General features: G+C 46.9%; 1 protein-coding gene across 1 annotated transcript; it reads left to right on the plus strand.

Annotated features, from left to right (window-relative positions):
* The first annotated feature begins 612 nt into the window (after positions 1-612).
* LOC311514107 (uncharacterized protein) lies at positions 613-25,951 on the plus strand. The gene is made up of 6 exons (XM_084616492.1): positions 613-667; positions 5,594-5,690; positions 6,778-6,851; positions 7,977-8,103; positions 22,492-22,608; positions 22,957-25,951. Exons 3-6 carry the CDS (start codon positions 6,828-6,830, stop codon positions 24,498-24,500), a joined length of 1,812 nt encoding a protein of 603 aa, XP_084472618.1. The 5' UTR covers positions 613-667; positions 5,594-5,690; positions 6,778-6,827; the 3' UTR covers positions 24,501-25,951.
* The last annotated feature ends 499 nt before the right edge of the window (positions 25,952-26,450 follow it).

Below are 26,450 nucleotides of genomic sequence, written 5' to 3' on the forward strand. Positions count from 1 at the left end.
CCCAGGGTTGTGAGTTCAATCCCTGAGGGGGCCATTTAGGGCTCTGGGGCAAAAATTGGGGATTGGTCCTGCTTCAAGCAGGGGGTTGGACTAGATGACCTGCTGAGGTCCCTTCCCACCCTGATGTTCTATGATTCCGTGACAGTGGAGACCTACGGGCTAGACCCAGGCTCCGAGCCCCCACGCGGGGTGAAGGTCTCCAGCCTGGGCCCAAATGGCCACCTGCAGCGTGTGGCCCCACCCCCGGAGCCCAGGTCAAAGCAACTGACAGGGTGCGATGAGAAGGCATAACCCCCGGCGGCAGCGCCGCCCCCGAGCCCCCCGCTGCCCAGGCCCCGCCCGGGAACGGGGCCCTCAGGGCCGCCACCTCCCTGCGACTCCCGCAGCCTTGACGCGGAGTCTTTGGCGGGCCCGCCCCGCGCTGACCCCGCCCTCTCCTCCAATCAGGGAGCGGGGAGGTGCCCACGCCCCCTCCGCCAATCGAAAGCCGAGCGTGAGGGCGCGCGAGAGAACTACGCTTCCCAGTGCGCACCGGGATAGGCCACTTCCGCTTCCTGCGGGATGCGTGGCGGTTGCCGGGGCAACCAAACCTCGCTTCCGCTCCGAGGACAATCCGGAACTCCTGCTCTCAGCCTGTCCCGCGGCACTTCCGCTCTCTGGAGCCCAGGTAAGGGAGGGCCCCGGGGTCAGCCTGACCCTCCCCCCGAGACACCCCCCCGGCCCTGTGCCCCTCCCCCAGCCGGCGCCTCTCAGACCCGCCCCCTCCCGGAGCAGTGGCCCCGCCCAGAGCCCCCCGGCGCCTTCCCGCTTCTAACGCGAACTCTGGTGTCCCGGGGGCGGGGCCGCTGCGCTCCGTGGGGAGCCTCAGCCCCGGGGTCTCCGGGCCCCGCCCTGCTGCTCCCCGGGGTCCGGGCAGCGCCCCTAGGAACGCCCCCTCCCCCCCCCCGGCTCCCCCCGCGGCCAGGGCCGGGCTCCAGAGATAGCGACCGGCCCCGACCGGCTCGTGGCAGTCGGGGGCCAGGGATCGTAAGGTAATGCACAGCTACAGACTAGGGACCGAATGGCTTGGCAGCAGTTCTGCGGAAAAGGACCTAGGGGTGACAGTGGACGAGAAGCTGGGTATGAGTCAGCAGTGTGCCCTTGTTGCCAAGAAGGCCAATGGCATTTTGGGATGTATAAGTAGGGGCATAGCGAGCAGATCGAGGGACGTGATCGTTCCCCTCTATTCGACATTGGTGAGGCCTCATCTGGAGTACTGTGTCCAGTTTTGGGCCCCACACTACAAGAAGGATGTGGATAAATTGGAGAGAGTCCAGGGAAGGGCAACAAAAATGATGAGGGGACTGGAACACATGACTTATGAGGAGAGGCTGAGGGAGCTGGGATTGTTTAGCCTGCAGAAGAGAAGAATGAGGGGGGATTTGATAGCTGCTTTCAACTACCTGAAAGGGGGTTCCAAAGAGGATGGCTCTAGACTGTTCTCAATGGTAGCAGATGACAGAACGAGGAGTAATGGTCTCAAGTTGCAGTGGGGGAGGTTTAAATTGGATATTAGGAAAAACTTTTTCACTAAGAGGGTGGTGAAACACTGGAATGCGTTACCTAGGGAGGTGGTAGAATCTCCTTCCTTAGAGGTTTTTAAGGTCAGGCTTGACAAAGCCCTGGCTGGGATGATTTAACTGGGAATTGGTCCTGCTTTGAGCAGGGGGTTGGACTAGATGACCTTCAGGGGTCCCTTCCAACCCTGAGATTCTATGATTCTATGATCGTGCTGGGGGCGGGGTCTCCTGGCTGAGGGGCCGAGCCAGGGATGGGTAGCTGGGGGCTGGGGCTCCCTTTGCAGGTGACTGTCCCCTTCCAGGCGTTGGCTGCGTCTCCTGTCCCCCAGGTGTCAGATACAGACATGCCCACGTGTTGCAGCCCCCGGGACTGGGCATGGCTGACTTGCTCATGTGGACCCTATAATTGTCAGCAGAGTCAGGATGAGCTCCACCCTGGCATCTGGTGGTGAGGTGTGGCAAGTTGTGGAAAAGAACTTCAGGGGCTGATCTCATTTGCATAGGCACACCCACCCTGCCTAGAATGAGGCCATAACTGCCCAAATGGTCACTTTGGCTGCTGTGGGATCCCCAGTGTCTCTGTTATTGGGGCGGGAAGAATAAATTGTTATTACCCTGATTATGGGAACTGTGCTTGGAACTGTACTTGGGCTTTTGTTATGATGGAGGGACTCACCATCAATTAAGTAGCACTTGCTAGGCAAGGGACATGGGTTCCAAAACTCTGTGAATTGAGCGGGGGGGGATTGAGACAGGTATTTGTACCTGGTGGTGTGGGCCTCTTTGTGAGGGCCTGAAACACCAGTTGCACCTCTGTCTCTCTCCACTGTAGAATGTCAGAGCTAATTTTGGGTCTATTAAGAGTCTTGCTACAGGTACTGTGCTGAATTCACTTTGGCCTCATGGTGCACCAGCATTAAGGCTCCCACTACTATGAGCTGAAATCACTGAGCACTGTGTCAAGTAGTGGGGAGCCGGCAGAACTAGAGTGCAGTAGTGCTGTTCGTGGATAGGCTGGCGGAGTGTTTGTGAGACGGCGAGGTGAGCTGTGCAGAGTGGAGCCGTTCATGAGACGGCGAGCTGAGCAGAGCTGTTCGTGGGACGGCAAGCTGTGCAGAGCGGAGCCAGTCGTGGTGGAGCGGAGCCGTTCGTGAGACAGCGGAGCGGAGCAGAGCCCTGTGGGGCAGTCAGCTTCAGGACACGTAAGGTGTCCCTTACCTCTTTCCCCCACACACAGGCACATTTTAGCCAGACTGGGGAGTAACACTCTGCAGATGAAGTTTGAACTCTGGGGCTGGACTTTTTGAACTTTGGGTGATTTGTGGATTGCTGGACTCAAGAGACGTTTGGGTTCTGGGACTCAAGAACCCGAGGGAAAGGATGTGGCCCAATTTGCTGGGGTGGGTCTTTGCTCATGGTTTGGTTAATGAACACTAGTTGTGGTGTTTCCCCAATTTAATGCTGATGTTGTTTACCTCATGTTATTAAAGATTCTCTACTACACCAAAACTCTGTGCTTGCGAGAGGGGAAGTATTGCCTCTTTGAGGCGCCCAGGGGGTGTGTAAGATTTTCCCGGGTCACTGGGTGAGGGCTCGAGCCAGTTTTTGCATTTGCTTTGATGAGAGGGAACCCCTGTGTACTGAATCCGGCCCTTGCTGCTATCAACTTGGCCTGGCAGAAGGGTTACATAATTATAAAATAAACCCACTGGAATGTAAATATTGTACTTACGTTTCAGTGTGTGGTATACAGGGCGGCGCACACATGTCGTACTGTGCAAAATTTAGTTTGGACTGACGTCACTGGTGCTTTTTATGTTGCCTGTTGTAAAACTAGGGAAATATCTAGATGAGTTGATGTACCCTCTGGAAGACCTCTGTGTACCCCCAGGGGTACCTGTACCCCCAGGGGTACCTGTACCCCCAGGGGTACCTGTACCCCCAGGGGTACCTGTACCCCCAGGGGTACCTGTACCCCCAGGGGTACCTGTACCCCTGGTTGAGAACCACTGATGTCGGGGAGGCCAGGCCCACCCGCCGTACCGACTTCCAAGCCAGTACCCTAGGAGGCTGGTTCGGCTTTGCTTACCTTGCGTCAGCCTCAAGTCAGCTTCTATGGGTCACCTTCCTACCATGCGCCCCATGGACAGGAGTCAGAGAAAGGACCTCTCCTTTCAGGTGTAAAGGCAGCAAGCAATTATTGACAGTTTCTCTAGTCTCCTTTTCAGATTTTGCCCCATTTTCTCTCTAATTTTCCAGACCCCGCTCCCTGGCAGGAGTTTGAGGGCCAGATTAACACGTGGGCAAATGAGATCAGGATGCCTCCCTGTGGAGTGGGTATTTCAGTTATCACTAAAGGTGGGGAAACTGCTCAGTCTCTCTGCTCAGGATATTGGAGTTGAGCTTCCTGGGTCAGACCCTACTGCCTCCATTCCAATCTGGGAATCAAGACTGAGCAGCTGCTGTTCCCCTGGCGGAATCAAGGCTAGGGTGTGACCTTAAGTAAAGTCTTCTCTGTGCCCAGACAAGGTGAGGACTTTCTCCAGCTGTAATTAGCCCATAAGGCAGCCCTAGACTTTGCCAACACCAACAGCTGAGCCAGAAACTCCAGGTAATTAATAGAGACTTCAGGGAAAATGTTTGTGCACAAACAGCCCTCCCCTTCATCCCACGTATTTCCTCCCCTTAGCAATTGTAGGAGCTGATCCAGTCATAGGAGACCAAACACCTAGAAATGGCTGCCCCTCAGCCAGAGGGGGAGGGACAGGGGAAGGAAGACATAAGGGGAAAAAAAGAGAGAGACTGAAAGGGGTAGGGGGGGGAAGTAACTGGGGAGAGATTCCCAGATCTCTGACCTGCCCACTCACACTTATTGCAGCATCCCTGGGCAGATTCACTTTCCTGTGACAAGGTGAGGTGCAGGGAGAGGAAAAAAAACAATTTCCTATACAACTAGCTGTGGGAGTGTGCTCCCCTGGGGACAATGTTGGGAGGGGAATCCCCCAAAGTCACTCCTTTTGTTCTGCTCTTGTCTTGCAATTGCTTCTCAGACTTTGTTACTGGGACAGTTTTAAAATGTCCTGGTGGTTTAGTGCTGATGGAAGGGGATGAATCAGTGCTGTAATAAAGTGACCAAACTTTTCCTCAGAATAGAATTATGGAAATGTAGGACTGGAATGAACCTTGAGAGGTTATCTAGTCCAGCCCCCTACACTGAGGCATTTGTCCAACCTGTCCTTATAAACCTCCAGTGATGGCGATTCCACAACCTTCCTTGGTAACTACTCCAGTGCTTAACTAGCCTTTTTCACAACTTTGTCACATGGCTGACTCAGATTCAGTTTGTGATCCACTATAACCTCCAGACCCTTTTCAGTAGTACTAGCGAGTTAGTTCCCATTTTGTAGTTGTGCATTGGATTTTCCTTGCTTAAAATGTAGTACTTTGCAGTTTTCTTCATTGAATTTCATCTTGTTCTTTCAGATAAATTCTCTAATTTATAAAGGTCATTTTAAATTCTAGTTCTTCTACGTGCTTTCAACTCTTCCCAGCTTGGTGTTATCTACAAATTTTATAAGCATACCCTCCACTCCATTATCTTTGCCATTCATAAAAATATTAAATAGTACCAGTTCCAGGACTGGCTCCTGTGGGACCCCATTAGGTAAATGCTCCCAGTTTGACAGCAAGCCATTAATACGTATTCTCTAAGTGCAGCCTTTCAAGAAATTGTGCACTCATAGTACTTTCATGTACACTACATTTCCCTAGTTTGCCTATGAGAATGCCATGGTGGCCTGGGTCAAAAGCCTTACTAAAATAGAGATACATGATGTCTACAGTGTCCCCCGTATCCATAAAAGCATTACCCCTGTGAAAGCAGGAAATCAGATTGGTTTGGCATGATTTGTATTTGATAATCCATGCTGCCTATTACTTTTCACTTTACTGTTCTCTAGGTACTTATAAATTGATTGTTTTAATAAAATTTTCTTTCCAGTTATCTAAGGCTTGACTGGTTTTTATTCCCCCAGGTCTTCATTGTTCCCCTTTTTAAAGACCGGTTTTATGTTTGCCCTTCTCCTGTCCTGTGGGACCTCACCATCCTCCAGGAGTTGTCAAAGATAATTGGTAACTGTTCCAAGATTGTTTCAGCTAATTCCTCAAGTACCCTGGGATGAGCTTCATTAGGCCCTGCTGACTTTAATACATCTAACTTATCTAAATATATTTTAGCCTGTTAGTTCCCCATTGTGGTTTCTGTTCCTCCCACTCTTGATTAAGAATAATTGTTTTAGTATCTGGTCATAATTAAACTTTTTTAGTGAATATAAAAAGGCATTAAACACCTTAAGTCTTCTTGATATCATCTGTTACGAACTCTCCGTCCCTGGTAAGTAGAGTACCTACATATTCCTTCACCCGTTTCTTGCTCCCAATATATTTATAGAACCCTTATCTTGGTGCCATTTCTATAACTTGCTAGGCCTAACTCATTTTGTGAGTTAATCTTTCTGATTTTTCCCCCCACATGCTTGTGCTATTCTTTTGTACTCATCCATAGCAATTTGTCCATGATAGCACTTTTTGTAGGATTCCTTTTTATTTTCTGATCATTAAAGAGCTCCTGACAGAAAGAATAGTAAGTGGGCAAAATAGCCCTATCTTTCCTTCACATTATGATAGTTTGCTGTTGCTCCTTTAATATTGTCTCTGAGAAATCGCCATCTCTCCTGAACTCTTATTTTCAGCTCAGATTTCATTCCATGGGACCTCATCTACCAGATCTCCGGGTTTGTTGAAGTCTGCCTTTTTGAAGTCCATTGTCCTTATTCTGTTACTCTCATGCCTTCCTTCTCACAGAATCTTGAAATCATCATTTCATGATCACATTTACCCATATTGCTTTCCACCTTCAGTTTCCTAACTAATTCCTTCTTGTTAGCCAGAATCAAGTCTAAAAGGCTGTCCTCCAGTTACTACTACTTCAATCCTCTGAAACAAACAGGTGTCCCTAGTACATTCCAAGAACTTACAGGTTTTTTTCAATTCCTTTTCTAACAGAGGTCTGGGTAAGTAAAATGTATTTTGAATTTCTCTGTTATTTGCGCAACAGTCTAGAACACTAGTGTGCCCGGAAAGAGCCTGGGGGGTAATTTTGATGTGAAATTATTTCCTGTTCTAACATGTCCGCAATTGCCCTTTTTTGCTCTAACAGGCTGCAGTGTAACATCCCTGTTTTGCTCCAGATCCTTCCAGGGAAGGGAAATGGCTGCAGTGGAGCCAGTTGAGGTAGGATTTATCAGGGAGTTGCTAGTGGGTTCCTGTTAGAGAGCGAGAAGGGCAGTAAATACATAGGAGGTGGGCACTTGGGGGGGTGGGGGAGGGGAGTTGGTCTGAAGGTGGGAGGGGTCAGGAATTACACAGGCTGGAGAAAGGGAGAGGGGCAAGGTGTGAAAAACGTTCTGGGATTTGCTAGGAACAGACCCCTGGGGTTTGTGGGTAGGAATTTCCTAATTTGTGGAACAGGAAACAACCCCCCTGGAGTGGGCTGGGAAAACTTAGCAGAGTCCAATACTAGAGCCTGAACCTACTAGCCAGAGGCTGCTGTGAGATATAAAGGGGCACCCATCAGCAGTGTTCCTCTAATTTTTTATGTCCATGTGCGGAATGAATTTTGTTATGTGCCCCAATATGGAGGTGATGTGGGACTATGTGGGCTCTGGGGTGGGGCTGGGGATGAGGGGTTTGGGGGTACAGGCTGCCCCGGGGTTGCGGTGGGGAGAGAGGACTCCCCCCAGCCCTCTCTCACCTCAGCAGCTTGGGGCAGGGGGAGAGGTGCCTCAGGGAGAGGCTCCTCTCCCACAGCAGCAGCAAGTCCAGGGCAGGTCTGTGCTTGGGGCCGGGGGAGGGGTGCCTTTTCCCCAACCGTGGCAAGTCTGGAGCAGGTCCGCATCGGGGCCGACGGGGAGGGGTGCCTTTCCCTGCCGCAGCCCTGAGTCCCTGCACGGGGCTTAATAGGCAGCTGTGCGGCCGTTCACCTTAGAGGGAACTTAGCACTTCAGGGAGGCCTAGGGAAGACACCCCCATCTAGCTGCTATCAATGGGGAGGGTGTTGCAATTCCCACCATGGTGTTATCCCTGGACTCTGCTGGGAGCCTTATCTCCTGTATGAGCCTCTGGCTAGTACGTGAGTGATGAATGTGAAGACCCCTGCCCCCTCTCTCTGCTCAGAGGGGTGAAGGGCTCTCTTTTTCTCCGCTCACCCTAATGCTTCCTGCCTGTTCCGATGGGGCAGGTATGGGATAATGCTGTCTGCCTGCCTCCCAGAGCTTCCATGTAATTGGCGCTCCTCTCCTGTGAATTGTGGGATTGTCAGAGGCAGCAGGTACTGAGTGGGGGCTCTTTCTCTTTCAGGGGCCGGTGACCTTCGAGGAGGTGGTTGTGTATTTCACCAAGGAAGAGTGGGCTTTGCTGGACCCCGCTCAGAGAGCTCTGTACAGAGATGTCATGCAGGAGAACTATGAGAATGTGACCTCACTGGGTAAGGATTCCTGTCCCCTTGGTTATTCGAAGGGGAAGTGAAGAGTTTAGTTTCACAACACCCCACAATGCAACCTCATCTCTGCCCTGTTTCAGCAACACCTCAACAGGCAAATGACACTCTACCCTCCCCGCTACGGAGCAGTTTGGGAACAGAGCACAGGACCAGTACAGCACAAAGTCTAACACCTTCTCTTTGCTAAGGCAAAACTTGGGGTTAGGTTTCATGTAGGGAACAGAAGGTACCTACACCTGGCCTGCACTTAGATATTGAGCCTACTACACACAATCCATCTCAGACTTTCATAATGTTACCACCTCTTTACCCTTGCACTGAGGATTCCTTCTGAGTAATTGCCTTCACTTACCCACCCTGAGCATTGGAGACCACTAGCATGTATGCCACCAGACTGCTGACAAACCTTGTGACAAGAACATGCTCTTAAATACATCTGTGGTGGGCTTCTACCCCTCACAGGCATATTAAATTTAATTACATTATGCTCTATATTACAAAGTGGTTAAGCTGTATTCACCTCTTGAACCAGATCCTGTGTGCCATTTAGGGGTAAATCTAGACTTGCCTCTCCCCTTGTGGATTCCAGAACTAGCTGCTCCAATAAGATGTCATTAACGGTGAATAAAAACTTTATCTCTGCATCCCATCCTGAGGTGACATGTACCCAGTAAACATTTGGGGATTTCCACTGACCATATATTACTGACTTTTCCATTTTTATAATCTCTCTAATCTCCCTGAGCATTCCATAATCACCAAGATCATCCTGGTAAGGTGTTCAGTAGTATATTCTTATTGCTATACCGTTATTATTCAAGCGTGGAATTTTTATCAATAGAGATTCTGTGGAACAGTTTGATTCATTTAATTTTTTTTTACTATATTTCACTGCATGCTGTCTTTCACATCATGCATTTGAGTCAGAGCCCTAACACTGTGTGTTGTAAATTTTTCATATGATCATAAGAATGGCTCTACTGGGTCAGACCAAAGGTCCATCTAGCCCAGTATCCTGTCTTCCAACAGTGGCTAGTATCAGGTGCCCCAGAGGGAATTAACAGAACAAGTAATCATCAAGTGATCCATCCCCTGCCACTCATTGCTAGCTTCTGGCAAACAGAGGTTAGGGACAGCATTCCTGCCCATCCTAAGTACATCAGAATCAGGAACCCTGCCAGACAATCAGTGGGGCTACTGGGTGCTTGGGATGCTAAATGAGCACTCAGTTGCTCTGCAATGCCCTTGATTCCCTAACTGAATCCTTGCATCAGTCTTCACTGCAGAGGATGTGAGGGACTTTTCTATACCTGAGCCATTCTTTGTAGCTGGCAAATCTGAGGAAAAGTTCCAGATTAAGGTGTTGATAGAGGACATTTTGGAACAAATTGATAATTTAAACATTAATAAGTTGCAAGGGCAAGATGGTATTAACCCCCTCTTTAGACCACTAATCCTGCCCTGCACCCACATGGTGAGCAGTATATTTCAGGACAATGTGAGTAAGCATGTAAACTGCAGAGAAACTAGAATAGCTGGCTTTTAAACAGAAAGTAATGCTGAACCCTAAATACAGTGGAGCTGGTGGTCTGCTAGGATAACTTTCCAAATGCATGGAGGACATGGCAATCAGGTGCACCCATCTGTGGACATGAGACAGTTTGAGGGTCTCATTCAGGCTTTAAGACAAGGGAGAGCAGGAGGAAGGGAGAAGATGATGGGGAACTGGTGTTTGTGAGGTGCCACAAGGCAGGGAGGCCTGAGATCAGAGGGAACAGAGGGGAGGAGTGTGTGGAGGACTAGGATTAGAGGGAATCAGGGATGATTGGGTACAGTAGAAGGAGGAGGCTGGAGGGAGTCAGCGAGAGTTGCTCCTGGGAACTGGTAATGGTGTGAGCTGGGAGAGTGGGGTCTAGGAATGGGGAAAAGGGGGTGGAGGGCCCAGCAATGGTGGTGCTGTTGAAGGAAAGTTGAGTAGGTGATGAGTAGCTGGGAGTGGGGAACACTTGGAGCCGAGGGACATGGGGAGTAAAGGGCTTGGAGAGTGGTTGCTCTAGAAAGCAGGAAGGGCCTGGTGGGGTGGGAAGGGACCGTTTCAGAGAGTGAGAGATTTTGAGCAGGGCACTGGGACTGTTTTTGCAAAAGTTTCTACTGGCCTCTCCCTAGGCAAAGCTCAGAACCACTACTTCATTCTGATCCTCGACCTGTCAGCTGCCTTTCATCCATCGACCATGCTCCTCCTCTTGAAATCTGATCTTCCCTTATCCTCTCCCACTTCTCCTACTTCTTTGAGCTCTGTTTCAGTGTGTCCTTGGACAATCCTGATCCCCACTCCAGCTTTCTGCGGGGCTTACACAAGCTCTGTCCTTGGTTCACTTCTCTTCTTCCTCTGTACCTTACATTGGTTAATTTCATTCACAAACACAAATTCAGCTTTGAGTGGTAGCCGTGTTAGTCTGTGTCAGCAAAAGCAACAAGGAGTCCTTGTGGCACCTTAGAGACTAACAAATTTATTTGGGCATGAGCTTTCGTGGGCTAGAGCCCACTTCATCAGATGCATGGAGTGGAAAATATAGGAGCAGGTATAAATACATGAAAAGATGGGAGTTGCCTTACCAAGTGTGAGGTCAGTCTAACAAGACAATTCAATTAACAGTAGGATACCAAGGGAGGAAAAATAACTTTTGTAGTGGTAATTAGAGTGGCCCATTTCAAACAGTTGACAAGAAGGTGTGAGGAACAGTAGGGGGAAATTAGTATGGGGGAAATTAGATTTAGGTTTTGTAATGACCCAACCACTCCCAGGCTTTATTCAGGCCTAATGTGATGGTGTCCAGTTTGCATATTAATTCCAGTTCTGCAGTTTCACATTGGAGTTTGTTTTTGAAGTTTTTTTTGTTGAAGAATTGCCACTTTTAAGTCTGTTATTCAGCTACCGTCTCTATGCTGATAACTCACAGATCTAATTATCTGCTCCAGACCTGTCTCTTTCTCTCCAAACTGAAATCTCAGCCTGTCTCTCTGATATTTCTTCATAGATGTCTAGTCATCAGCTCAAGCTCAAAAGCTTAAATGGCTAAAACACACGTCTTAATATTTCCCCTGAGCCATCCCCCAGCCTCCTTTCTGTATCACTGCAGAGACCACCACCATCCTTTTCTGCATTCTGTCTCTCATGTCTGTACGCTGCGCATATGCCGCAACACAGGCCTCTCTCTAGGTCCTCACATGCACCTTATTTCTACATCTTGCATTTTCTTACTGCATAATGTCCCTAAGGTACAGCCTTCCTACCCATCCACACAGCTAAAACTTTTGTCCAAGCTCTCATATTCTCCTGTCTCAATTTATTGCAACATTCTTCTCTCCTCCTTAATGTACGCAATCATGTGCTGCTCATATCCATTCAGAAGTAAACATCCACAAAGCTGGCTCACTATCCTCAAATGTGACCTCTGAGGAAAGTTTGAAAGAATTGGTGGTGTTTAGTCTTGAGAAAAGAAGATTGGGAGAGACCTGATAAGCGTCTTCAGATATGTTAAAGGCTGCTTTGCAGAGGATGGTGATCAATTGTTCTCCATGTGCACTGGGGTAGGAGAAGTAGTAATTGGCTTGATCTACAGCAAGGGATGTTTAGGTTGTCTATTAGAAGAAACTTTCCAACTTGTGAGGATAAATAAATCCTGGAATAGGTTACCAAGAGAGGTTGTGGAATCCCAGTCACTGGAGGTTTTTGCAAACAGGTTGCTGACATATATTTGTCTAATGTTCTATATATACTTGGTCCTGCATTAGGGCTGCAGGATAGATTAGCTGACATTTTGAGGTCCTTTTACCCCTGTGTTTCTGTGATTTTTATGATTCATTGTCCTAGTCTTTTTCTTTGACCTTGTCTCTCTCTGGAGAATGGGGGATTTATTTAGTAGTTTCTTTTAATGAAAAATATACATGGATCTGCTTCCCTCTCAATTTATTTTGCTAGCCACTGGGTGTGAAGAAATTAATTCCTCTTCTGGGATGTGGATGTAATTGCTATTAAAGTAACACTTTCAAGAACTGTTGATATATGAATGAGGCACACTGAACAGTGGAAGTCTCAAAGATTGGACATGAAGGTGTAATGACTGGGTCTAAGGAAAACAGAACACAAGAACACAACTGCAGTATATTTTGGGATGTAGGAACTAGGGTTCAAACCAACTGGGCTTTAACTTTGCTGCTATCCAGGACAAAAAGACTGAGACACGGGGAGAGAGAGAGATGAAATGGAGGAGGCTTTGGAAAAGCTGGGCAGATGACTTTGCCAAAATGAATGTAGAGTTCAGTATTGCTTTACCGGACTAACCAAGGGATCTGTATTGCAGTTGCTTAAGCCGTGTGGTCTTGTTATGAAAAGGCTGTCTTGTGTTGCTGCAAATACCTACTGGCTGCAGCACCCCAAAAGAAGTGATGTTTATGAGGGGTCTGAAATCATTTGAACTCACTGAAGTGCCATCATGACACAAAGGGTGCTGCCTCCAGACGTGCCTATCTCCGAGGAGTGGAGACCTGGGGGTCACCCTTGCAGAAAGCAAAGGCTAGGAAGTAACATGTTATGTATATGTCTACATTGTCTCTGGGAGAGATCCTCCTAGCCTAGGTCCACAGACTCACTCTGGAGGGCTATATATAACCGTCTAGGTGTTTGGAGGTTGGGCTAGAGCAGAGGTCTCAAACTCATATGACCACGAGGGCCACATGAGGATGAGTGCATTGGTCCGAGGGCCACATCACTGACACCCCCACCCTTACTGCCTCCGGCCCCACCCCCACTCCACCCCTTCCATGAGGCACCGCCCTGCCCCCTCCTCTTCCCACCCCTTCCCTGCCCCCATTCCAACCTCTGCCCTGAAGTCCCAACCCCAATTCTGCCCCCTCCCTGCCTCCCAGGGGGTGCAGGAGAGGTGTGGCAGGGGGCTCAGGACAGGGGGTTGGGGTGCAGCAGGGGGTCAGTGTGGCAGGGAGCTCAGGGCAGGGAGTTGGGGTGCAGGAGGGGTGCGGGCTCCAGGGTGGCAGTGGCGTGTACTGGGGCCAGGCTGCTTGGCGGGCTGCAGGAAATAGCCCTGCGGGCCACATGTTTGAGACCCCTGGGCTAGAGCTAGGTCTCTCAAACCAGGGATGGGCTTAGGAGCCTGAGCTCCACTTGAGCTGCAATGTCTACACAGCTGTTTTTAATGTGCTAGCTTGAGCATCACTCTTGCAAGTTTGGGGACCTAGGCTGAAAGGCTCGCTCCCTGGTGTAGTGCTGACAGCCTAAACGGAGCAGACCCAAGAGACCCTGCATAAAGGCTAGAGTCATCCAAGACCCTTGAAAACCATTTCACAGCCATCTCTTTTAATCCCTCCACTATCTCCACCATTCCTATCATATCAAACATAAAACACTTATCTTCAGTGTCAAGGCCCTTTCTGGCTTATTACTACCTTACATATGATCTCTCTTTCAGTACTGAGGTGCGATCTCACACTTCTGATCAGCTCGTGATGCCAGCCTCTATCACCCACTTGTTAAATTTTCAGACAAGCCCCTTCATGGAGAGGAAAATTTACAATAAGGTCAAAGGAACAACCAAAGGGAAAGCTGCTCAACATCTTGGATGTCTACACACAAATGCAAGGAGTATGGGGAAGAAGGAGGAAGAACTGGAAGTATTAGTACATAAGCTAAATTATGACTTAATTAGCATCCCAGAGTCTTAGTGGGACAAGTCTTATGACTGGAATATTGTTGCAGACGAATCTAGGTTGTTCAGGAAGGACCAGCAGGGTAGAAAGGGAAGAGGTGTTGCATTATATACTCCTGGGGGAATTCTGCGCCACTGTGCAATGCAGAATTTGCGCAGAAATGCTGTGCATGCAGAATTTTCTTTTTTGCCCCACCAAAATGGGCTGCAGAGTTACTGGCCCCCACTAGGGGCCACTTGGCCTGGCAGAACTGAGCTCACAAATAGAAGACGCTGCCGGGGGGTTCCTGGCAGCTGCAGGTCTCAGAATGCTCTGAAGGAAGAAAGCAGCATGCAGGAAACTCCATACAAGCCTGGGACCCAACATCAGGCTGTTTCTCCCTCTAGATCCCTGGGCTCTGGGGTTGGGGGTGTTTGTGTATGGGCTGAGGGGGGTGCAGGTGTCTGGATGGGGGAGCACCCTGCAGCTGGGCTCGGGGGTGGGGGGGTGGGAGAGAAACAGAGCGTTGTAGTAGGGGTTTCTTTAACTCTCTACTCCTGGGGGAATTTTTGTGTATGTCTGGATTGTTACACACATACTTGCTAACATATTTTGAAATAAATTACCAAAATAATTGAAACTAGCATGATGGTGTAGAGTTATTTTGACAAATAAAATATGCAGAATTTTAAAATATTGTGTGCAGAATTTTTAATTTTTTGGCACAGAATGCCCCCAGGAGTCAAAAATATAAATACTTGTTCTCAGATCCAGGAGAAGGTGGTAAGCAGAACAGCTGAGGTTCTCTATGTGAAGATAACAGGAGTAAAAAAAAATAGGGGTGATGTTGTGGTTGGGGTCTTCTGTAGGTAAAGATATCAGGAAGAGAAGGTGAATGAGGAATTTTTAGAGCAAATAACAGAAATATCTGAAACACAAGATGTAGTAGGTATGGGGGGCTTTAACTATCCAGATATCTGTTGGAAAAGTAGCACACAAAGCACAAAATGTTCATTAAATTCTTGCAGCGTTTTGGGGACAAACTTTTTATTCCAGAGTGTGGCACAAGTGACCAGAGAGATAGTCATTTCAGACTTGTTTATGACCAAGATGGAGGAATTGGCAGTGAATCTGAAGCTGGAAGGCAATTTGGGTGAAATTAATCATGAAATGATAGATTTTGTGATTCTAAGGATAGAAAGGGGTGAGAGTATCAGAATAAGGAGTTCTAAAAGCAGACTTGTGCCTATTAAGCCAAGCTGAGAGGGGTTGCAAGCGCTTTGGTGGACAGGATTACAATTCAAAATGACCATTACATAATTGAGAATTGTCTGAATGAACAAGATTAAATTCAATAAAGGCAAGTGCAAAGTATTTTACTTCAGAAGGAAAAATCAAATGCACACTACGAAATGGAGAATAACTAGCTAAGCAGTAGTACTGCTGAAAAGGATCTGGGGGTTATAGTGGATCACAAACTGAATATGAATCAACATTGTGATGCAACTGCAGAAGAGGATATTATCATTCTGACATCTATTAACAGGAATTTGATTTGTAAGACACTGGAGGTAATTGTCCTGCTCTAGTCAGCACCGCGTGAGGCCTCAGCTGGAGTACTGTGTCCATTTCTCAGTGTCGCACTTTAGGAAATATGTGGAGAAATTCAAGGTATTGCTCAGGTGTGCAATAAAAATCATGAAAGGATTAGAGAAGCTAACCCAAAAGGAAAGGTTGAAAAAAGCTGGCATGTTTAGTCTTGAGAAAAGAAGACTTAAGGGGCACCTGAAAACACTCTTCATATATGTTAAGGGCAGTTCTTAAGAGGACAGTGATTGTTCTCTGTGTCCACTGAAGGTAGGAGAACAAGTAATCATAGAAATGTAGGACTGGAAGACTCCGCAAAGGTCATCTAGTTCAAGGACTAAGTATTAGATAAGCAATCCCCAACCTGTTCTTAAAAACCTCCAATAACGGAGATCCCACAACCATCCTAAGTAATTTGTTCCAGTGCTTAACTACCCTTACAGTTAGGAAGTTACTACTAATGTCTAACCTAAATCTCCCTTGCTGCAATTCAAGCTCATTACCAAGAGGTAATATCCTGTCCTCAGTGGATAAGGAGAACAATTAAGCATCCTCCTCTTTATAACAAGCTTTTATGTACTTGCAGACTGTCATCATGACCCCCTTCAGGATTCTCTTTTCTAGACTAAACAAACCCAATTTTCTTAGTCTTTCCTTATAGGTCATTTTTCCAGACCTGTAATCGTTTTTGATTTTGCTCTCCTCTGCACTTTCTCCAATATGTGCATATCTTTTCTGAAGTGTATTTTGTCCAGAACTGGAAACAGTATTCCAGTTGAGGCCTTATCAGTGCTGGGCAGAGTGGTAGAATGACTTCTTGTGTCTTGCTTACAGCACGCCTGCTTATACATGGGAGAATGCTGTTCATATTTTTTGCAACAGTATTAAATTGTTGAGTCCTATTTAGTTTGTAATCCACTACCACCCCCAGATCCTTTTCCACAATACTCCTTAGGCAGTCCTTTCCCATTTTATATTTGTGCAGTTGATTATTTCCTCTTAAGTGTATTACTTTGCATTTATCCTTATTGCATTTCATTCCATTAATTTCCCATCATTTTCCCAGTTTGCCAGGATCATTCTGAATTCTAATGTTGTCCTCCAAAGTGTTTGCAGCCCCTCCCAGTTTGGTGTTCTCTATGCCATTATTGAAACTCATGACCAGGGTCCCAGGGGTACCATGCTGAGATTGCTCACTTAGTGCAAGCTGCAAAGAATGGGGCAGACAATCCCCAAAGCTGGTGGTTATTCTGATACTTAGATGTACCATGCCAGCAACAAAACAGCTTCTACACTACCTTACTAGATACCCAGAAGCAAAAAACAGTTCCCTTAAAACAACCCAGCCTTGGGCTTCCTCCCAGACGGTCAAGTCAAATATGATGAGGATTACTGAAAATGTTGTTCATCATACAAGAAAGTTCTACCGATCCCAAAAGTTTGTAAGAACAGGTTGGGGATAGGGGATGGCTTACATAATACTTAGTCCTTGGACTAGATTTTAAGACATCTTCACAAATTATCACTAATGACTCAGAGATATCTTCCACCAGGTCCTTAATGAGCTTACTTTGCAGTTTCTGTTAGATATTAGGAAAAACTTTCTAACTGCAAGGATATTTATGCTCTGGAATAGGCTTCCAAGGGATGTTGTGGATTCCCCATCATTGGAAGTTTTAAAAAAAACAGGTTGGACAAACACCTATGAGGGATGGTCTAGGTTTGCTTGATCCCGTCATAGCACAGAGAGCTGGGCTTGAAAAATTCTTAAGCTCCCTTCCAGCCCTTCCCTTCTATTGTTCTGAGCTTTCTTCCATGATGCTTCTTGCTCTTTGGAGGAACTCCCCATAAACATCCCAAGACCTACCTGGTTAGCCCTCTTCCCATCCCTCCATACAACTTCCCAGTTCAATGAAGCTTTCAAACACATGACAGTGGTTAGGTGGGTTGTGTGCTAAGACCACTATCTATCAGGATGACAAATGTTGTCTTATTGTTTCCTTGTGCTTCCCCTGTCACTATTCATGGCCATTGCACCTGTATTCCCCCTCTGTGGTCCAGCAAGGGCTCCCACTCTCAGGCTGCCCAGACGTCACCTCTCTTGGGTAGAAACCCACATCTCTCTCTCTCTCCTGACTGGGGTATCTCCAGGCTGCACAGCTCCCTGCCTACCCTGTGAATTGCCCAGCAAGGCAGATCCTCTCAGCAGACCTGCTTTGCCTGCCTTCCTCAGAGGCTATGAACAGCCTAACTGGCCCCAGTTAAGTTACCAGATCGCCCTTTCCCAGCAAACAGGGATTCTCAAGGTAAAAGCATTACAGAAAGAACATACTAGAATCCAGCATGGATTCACCAAGGGAAGGTCATGCCTGACTAATCTAATCGCCTTTTATGATGAGATTACTGGTTCTGTGGATGAAGGGAAAGCAGTGGATGTATTGTTTCTTGACTTTAGCAAAGCTTTTGACACGGTCTCCCATAGTATTCTTGTCAGCAAGTTAAGGAAGTATGGGCTGGATGAATGCACTATAAGGTGGGTAGAAAGCTGGCTAAATTGTCGGGCTCAACGGGTAGTGATCAATGGCTCCATGTCTAGTTGGCAGCCGGTATCAAGTGGAGTGCCCCAAGGGTCGGTCCTGGGGCCGGTTTTATTCAATATCTTCATAAATGATCTGGAGGATGGTGTGGATTGCACTCTCAGCAAATTTGCGGATGATACTAAACTGGGAGGAGTGGTAGATACGCTGGAGGGGAGGGATAGGATACAGAAGGACCTAGACCAATTGGAAGATTGGGCCAAAAGGAATCTGATGAGGTTCAATAAGGATAAGTGCAGGGTCCTGCACTTAGGACGGAAGAACCCAATGCACAGCTACAGACTAGGGACCGAATGGCTAGGCAGCAGTTCTGCAGAAAAGGACCTAGGGGTGACAGTGGACGAGAAGCTGGATATGAGTCAGCAGTGTGCCCTTGTTGCCAAGAAGGCCAATGGCATTTTGGGATGTATAAGTAGGGGCATAGCGAGCAGATCGAGGGACGTGATCGTTCCCCTCTATTCGACATTGGTGAGGCCTCATCTGGAGTACTGTGTCCAGTTTTGGGCCCCACACTTCAAGAAGGATGTGGATAAATTAGAGAGAGTCCAGCGAAGGGCAACAAAAATGATTAGGGGACTGGAACACATGAGTTATGAGGAGAGGCTGAGGGAGCTGGGATTGTTTAGCCTGCAGAAGAGAAGAATGAGGGGGGATTTGATAGCTGCTTTCAACTACCTGAAAGGGGGTTCCAAAGAGGATGGCTCTAGACTGTTCTCAATGGTAGCAGATGACAGAACGAGGAGTAATGGTCTCAAGTTGCAGTGGGGGAGGTTTAGTTTGGATATTAGGAAAAACTTTTTCACTAAGAGGGTGGTGAAACACTGGAATGCGTTACCTAGGGAGGTGGTAGAATCTCCTTCCTTAGAGGTTTTTAAGGACAGGCTTGACAAAGCCCTGGCTGGGATGATTTAACTGGGAATTGGTCCTGCTTTGAGCAGGGGGTTGGACTAGATGACCTTCTGGGGTCCCTTCCAACCCTGATATTCTATGATTCTATGATTCTATGATACTAAAAACAATAAAAGAACCTATACACATGCTAATAAGCTTACCTGAGAGCACCCCAACCCCAACAAGGGCTCAGGCAGGTGAACAGACCTTCAGACCCCACCAAGAGTTTTTTCTGTGGTTGTTAGAACAAGCATGCCTATGCATGTGCGCATACCCTTTTATCTAGTTTGGGCCTCTGAACTTTACTCCTGGGGGAATTCTGCACCTTTGTATGTGCACAGAATTAATGTGCCGCACAGAATTTTTTTCTCTGTAGAAAATACATTCTGCCAGAGATGTGCTGCAGTTATACCTTTCACCCACTAGGGGCTGATGTGGTGCCAGTAAAGAGAGCAGTTGCTCTTGGGCACAAGCAGTTCCAGTTGGAGATAGGGAAGAGGAGCGTCTAGGGTCCTCATAGTACCATACCCATGGAGCCAGGTCAGGAGGCACAGAATATGGGGGATGGACAGTGTGGGGCACATGGGGCTGCTGGGGAATCACAGACTGGGGTTCAAGAACTAGTGCGGGGACAGCCTAAGTTAAGGGTTGGGGGTGTAGGGACACATGGGGAGGGGAGTGGCTTATTGGGGGTGCAGGACCACATGGGGAGCGGGGCAGGGACACCTGAGTGAGGGGGTTGTTGAGTGGAGTGTGGCACCACATGGGGGCAGTGCGGAGAGGGTGCAGGGACACATGGGGACATGTGTAGATGTGTCTGAATGAGAGAGACAGGGGTCAGCCAGGCTTTGTATGGGGAAGGATCCTTAACAATCCCTCTCGCCCCCTCCCGCCACCCAAAAGTCTGTTCCATACTTCTCCCACCACACCAAACAACTCTCGAGGTTCGCACCCAGGCCCCTTCCCAGCACTTTCCTCTTCCTCATCTCCATTACCCCTGACTCCCACAAGCTTTTGCACTGCTTCTGAGGGATGCGGGAAATACATTTCTGTATTGTAGTTTAAATGAATTATTACTCAGAGTTCTGTATTAATATTCCTTGTAATTAATCTATTTGTCGAAAAACATTCTCTGAATCTGTTTTGTTGTCTGTATTGTTACAGACATATTTGCTGACAGGTATGTTGAAATAAATTACACAAATAATTGAAAATGGCATGATTATATTGCGTTATTTTGACAACTAAAATATATAGAATTTTACATAATTTTAAAATATGGGCAGAAATTTTAATTTTTGGTGCAGAATTACCCCAGGAGTAGAACTTGTGTTCACAGCTTCCATAGGTTTGGGGTGGAGGTGAGAAGTTGCCTTCTCCTTCTTCCAAGTATTTCCTGGGAATCCCATTTACCTTTGTCTAGCATGTTGTTTCAAAGAATCTTTGGAAGTTCATAAGATTTCCTAGGGTTTATGTTAGCCAGGTCTCCTCCCCGGAGACGTTAAAGACCGTCCCACGGTAATACATACACACTCATATTTTTAATCAAATAAACTCCAAGGATACTGAGAACTTAATTCAGTAAGGTTTGACTTCATTCAATAAGGATGGTCCAGGATATCACAGGAAACTGCCATCTCTGTCACGCCCATGTCTGTCTGTATCCATCTTTCTCTTCTCTCTTTCTTAGATTGTCAGATCTTTAGTGAAAAGACCATTTTTTTGTTTATAGAGTGTCCAGCAGAATGGGATCCTAGTCCATGAATAGCACTACTAGGTGCTATGGTAACAGGAATAGTAAATGATAATAATGGGGAGGTTCTGGGCAATGGGAGGGAGGGTGTTAGAGAGCAGGGAGAGGAAGGTTTGGGGCAAAGATCTCCTATGAGTTGGGAGGGCTGGGGGCAGTGGTAAGGGGTGGTGATGCCATGGAACAGCTGCTGTAGTGAGTTAGGAAGCTGTGGAGGGCTGGAAGCAATAGAAACCAAGAATCTGGAAGGGTTGGTGCTGGTTAGAGTAAAGGGAGCATGGGTGTTGGGTAGAGGGTGCTCCAGAAAATAGGGGTGCTAGCAATGGGAGGGAGCAAAGGGACACATTTCTGGCAGGAGCTCTTGGGAATCAGGACCAAGGGACAACTGAGATAATGTGATGAGGGTTGGGGAGTAGATAATTTGGGAGAACTGGTAGTGTGAAGGGATGTGGGCCATGGGAGGAGAGGAGAAAACCCAAGGAGAGATTTTTCCTTGGGTCCCTGGAGGTGTGGAAGGGTGAGAGCAGTTAGAGGAAGGACCATGGGGGTCATAGTGATTGGCAGGGCTAGCTGCCTCTCTATGCCCTTCATAGAATCATAGAATATCAGGGTTGGAAGGGACCCCAGAAGGTCATCTAGTCCAACCCCCTGCTCAAAGCAGGACCAATTCCCAGTTAAATCATCCCAGCCAGGGCTTTGTCAAGCCTGACCTTAAAAACCTCTAAGGAAGGAGATTCTACCACCTCCCTAGGTAACGCATTCCAGTGTTTCACCACCCTCTTAGTGAAAAAGTTTTTCCTAATATCCAATCTAAACCTCCCCCACTGCAACTTGAGACCATTACTCCTCGTTCTGTCATCTGCTACCATTGAGAACAGTCTAGAGCCATCCTCTTTGGAACCCCCTTTCAGGTAGTTGAAAGCAGCTATCAAATCCCCCCTCATTCTTCTCTTCTGCAGGCTAAACAATCCCAGCTCCCTCAGCCTCTCCTCATAACTCATGTGTTCCAGTCCCCTAATCATTTTTGTTGCCCTTCGCTGGACTCTCTCCAATTTATCCACATCCTTCTTGAAGTGTGGGGCCCAAAACTGGACACAGTACTCCAGATGAGGCCTCACCAATGTCGAATAGAGGGGAACGATCACGTCCCTCGATCTGCTCGCTATGCCCCTACTTATACATCCCAAAATGCCATTGGCCTTCTTGGCAACAAGGGCACACTGCTGACTCATATCCAGCTTCTCGTCCACTGTCACCCCTAGGTCCTTTTCCGCAGAACTGCTGCCTAGCCATTCGGTCCCTAGTCTGTAGCTGTGCATTGGGTTCTTCCGTCCTAAGTGCAGGACCCTGCACTTATCCTTATTGAACCTCATCAGATTCCTTTTGGCCCAATCTTCCAATTGGTCTAGGTCCTTCTGTATCCTATCCCTCCCCTCCAGCGTATCTACCACTCCTCGTCTCTCTGAGTGTCCCCCATCAGCTCTCAGGTCTCAGGCCTTTCTCTCTCCTGCAGTGTCTGTGGCCCTCTCTCTCTGTCAGTATGAAGCAGTTCTAGGGGGACTTCCCCTCTGACTGGAGTCTTCCCTTTCTGTGACATGGAGTTACCTGCTCTGGGTTTTAAGAGCCCTTTTGATCATGAGTGTCTGGCTGTGTATGTTCCTAGTAGACATGGGCACAGTTAATTACCTCAGAAGAAGAGTGCCCTGAACCTTTGAGCACCTGGGGAGCTGGCCTCAGGATTTTACTGCTTTAAAATGGGCTGGGGTTAAAGTAACAGAATTTTTTTGTGTGTGTGACAAAAGCCCCACGAATTCATCTGATCTCACTTGTCTTCTTTCCCCTTAGCAGGATTTCCAGTTTCTAAACTTGATGTCATCTCCCAGCTGGAAAAAGGGGAAGAATTGTTTTCCACAGGTCTCCAGGACTCAGAGGAAAGAAAGCTCCTGAGAGGTAGGTATACAGGTGAGTGATCATTAAACCAACTCAGTGCCTGAAGAAAATAGATGGAGTTCCCAGCAAAGGCCTTGTGAGCTCTCTGTGTTCATGATCGTTCCCAGCAGGTGTCATATCCTCAGGGCAGATACTGCTCACAGCTTCCTACCCATCCTGACTAACTTCTGGCAGTACCTCCTTCCCCAAACTTCCTTCTCCTAGAGTGTTTGGATGGGAACTGCATGCAGAATTGATCCCCTCCTCTCTCCCCTTTAAGGAAGAGTTTGGTGAAATTCAGTCCCTGATTTTTTCCATTTCCAGCTGTTCTTTTGGTCTTTTCCATTCCTGTTTCTGAGATTTTTTCTTTCTCTGTCCTAGCAGGTGATGGGATGGTGATAGAGACCATGGAGCAGAATCCTCAGCAGGAAGATGATGAAATGGAACCACAAGAGTCTTTATTGCAAAGATGCAAAGGGAGAATGTCTAGGACTTGTGAGCAAGGAAAAGCCTGTGAGAGTCAGCACAGGCCAGAGAAGCGGCAGGGAAACCAGCCAGTGCAGAAAGCTGGAAAATCTGTTAATTATCAGGGAACTCACAAAGGCCACAAGGAAACCATGGCCCAGCAGAGAATCCCCATGGGAGAGAGAAGTAACACATGTGTTGAGTGTGGGAAAAACTTCAGTAGGTGCTCGTGCCTTGTTAAACATGAGAGAATCCACACAGGAGAGAAACCCTATGAATGCTGTGAGTGTGGGAAAACCTTCACTGAGCACTCAAGCCTTATTAAACATCAGAGGATCCACACAGGGGAGAAACCCTATGAATGCTCTGAGTGTGGGAAAACTTTCTCTCGGAGCTCAGCCCTTATTGACCATCAGAGGATCCATACAAGGGAGAAACCCTATGAATGCTGTGAGTGTGGGAAAACCTTCTCTCAGAGATCAACCCTTACTAACCATCAGAGGATCCACACAGGGGAGAAACCCTATGAATGCTGTGAGTGTGGGAAAACCTTTGCTCGGAGCTCAGCCTTTATTAACCATCAGAGGATCCATACAGGGGAGAAACCCTATGAATGCTGTGAGTGTGGGAAAACCTTCACTTGGAGCTCAGCCCTCGTTAACCATCAGAGGATCCACACAGGGGAGAAACCCTATGAATGCAGAGAGTGTGGGAAAAATTTCACTGAGCGCTCAACCCTTATTAACCATCAGAGGATCCATACAGGGGAAAGGCCCTATGAATGCAGAGAGTGCGGGAAAACCTTCCCTCAGAGCTCAGCTCTTATTAGCCATCAGAGGATCCACACTGGGGACAAACCATATGAATGCTGTGAGTGCAGGAAAACATTCCTTTGGCACTCACACCTTATTAGACATCAGATGATCCACACAGGTGAGAAACCCTATGAATGCTGTGAGTGTGGGCAAACCTTCACTCAGAACTCAAATCTTATTACACATCAGAGGATCCACACGGGGGAGAAACCTTATGAATGCTGTGAGTGTGGAAAAATATTCACTTGGAGCTCACACCTTATTAGACATCAGAGGACCCACACAGGTGAGAAACCCTATGAATGCTGTGAGTGTGGGAAAACGTTCCCTCAGCACTCACACCTTGTTAGACATCAGAGGATCCACACAGGTGAGAAACCCTATGAATGCTGTGAGTGTGGGAAAAACTTCCCTCAGCTCTCACACCTTATTCGACATCAGAGGATCCACACAGGTGAGAAACCCTATGAATGCTGTGAGTGTGGGAAAACCTTTGCTCGGAACTCACACCTTATTAGACATCAGAGGATCCACGCAGGAGGGAGATCCTATGAATGCTCCAAGTGTCGGAAATACTTCCATCAGAGCTCAGCCTTTATTTATCATCAGAGAAGCTGCAAGGGAGATAGAATCATAAAATCATAGAATATCAGGGTTGGAAGGGACCTCAAGAGGTCATCTAGTCCAACCTCCTGCTCAAAGCAGGACCAATCCCCAATTAAATCATCCCAGCCAGGGCTTTGTCAAGCCTGACCTTAAAAACTTCTAAGGAAGGAGATTCTACCACCTCCCTAGGTAACGCATTCCAGTATTTCACCACCCTCCTAGTGAAAACGTTTTTCCTAATATCCAACCTAAACCTCCCCCACTGCAACTTGAGACCATTACTCCTTGTCCTGTCCTCTTCTACCACTGAGAATAGTCTAGAACCATCCTCTCTGGAACCACCTCTTAGGTAGTTGAGAATCAAAACCTTGTCTAGAGCTGAGGGAAGTTTTTGTTTTCCTTTTGCTAGTTCCCACTTAGTGAGTTTAAAGGAAGCTTTGTGCCCCCATGGTCTTTCAGTTCCCCCAGCTGAGTTATCTGCTTTTCCCATTTGTAGCTCACCCTCCCTTGGGGGGGAGGAATCCCACAGCCTTTTTCAGCAACTCATTTGTCCTGTGTGATGGAGGTGTGTGTCCCTCCAACCGGAATCTCAATCAATCCCAGGTGGGGGAACCAGGAGTGACCTCAACTAAGTACATGGAGGTTAAATCTATGTGGGCCTTGACTCAACTAGGATTTTCCATGGAGTTAGCTAGCTTCAATTAGTTATCCTAATGTAAAAACACAAGTATTTTTTCAATTGAAAAATACCCCATATATGGTGGCCAGGATAATTTAGGTTTCAGAGTAACAGCCGTGTTAGTCTGTATTCGCAAAAAGAAAAGGATAGTTTAGCAAATTTCCTCAACACTTGGCATAACCTCCATCACTTTTCCTAGTCTAAACATATTTGGAGCATCACATTTAAACTTTTTCTCCCATGGCAAATAAATTGTTAGTCACCAGGTTCCCACACTAGGGACAGATTGTTTCATTCCCAGTTGTTCTCACATTACACTGGGTTCTGCTGAACATTTTTCTACCAGTTAAATATAACAAAGAGAAGGAGCAGGATTAGGGATGGGGGGCAAAAATTTCAACCTCTGTGACACCTGAAGAAGTGAGTTAGAGGGATTCCCACCTTCCGAATTACCCCAGCAATGTTTGAGCCAAATAGAATTTATCTTCTCCACTGTCTACACCTCCACCCGTCATTGTGTCTTATGATTCAGTGTTCTCAGTCTTCTGCTTGGGAATCACATTTTGTTTTCTTTGATCATAAAACAGTATTTTTGAAACTGAGCTGACAGTGTCACAGACCTGCAAGGGGAATTTGAATGGATCTCAAACACAGCATGATCACTGGGAGTTCAAATCCCGGTTTCCAACTGTTGGGAAAGCCTCTTCTAGGATTTTTCCTACTGAGATGAGATTGTTTGCAGATGGAGAGGTTAAATTTGCTTTGTTTAATTTTCCATTATGATGATGCTAGAACTTTTGAAAATAATAAAACTCAAGCAGTCAAGTGATTTAAAAAATTAATCACAATATTAAAAAAATTAATCAATTGTGCAATTAGTTGCACTGTTAAAGAATAATAGAATACCATTTATTTAAATATTTTTGGATGTTTTCTACATTTTCAAATATATTGATTTCAATTACCACACAGAATGCAAAGTGTACAGTGCTCACTTTATATTATAATTTTTATTACAAATATTTGCACAGTAAAATACAAAATAAATTGTATTTTTCAATTCACCTAATACAAATAATGTAGTGCAATCTCTTTGTCATGAGAGTTGAACTTACAAATGTAAAATTATATACAAAAACAAAACAGTATTCAAAAAACCCTCAAAAATTAAACAGTATAAAACTTAAGAACCAAGTCCTACTTCTCAGACCTACTTCTTGTTCAGTCAATCGCTCAGACAAACAAGTTTGTTTACATTTGCAGGAGATAATACTGCCTGCTTCTTGTTTACAATGTCACCTGAAAGTGTG

Source organism: Lepidochelys olivacea (genome assembly GCF_965140295.1).
Source record: "Lepidochelys olivacea isolate rLepOli2 genome assembly, chromosome: 28".
Lineage (NCBI taxonomy): Eukaryota > Metazoa > Chordata > Testudines > Cheloniidae > Lepidochelys > Lepidochelys olivacea.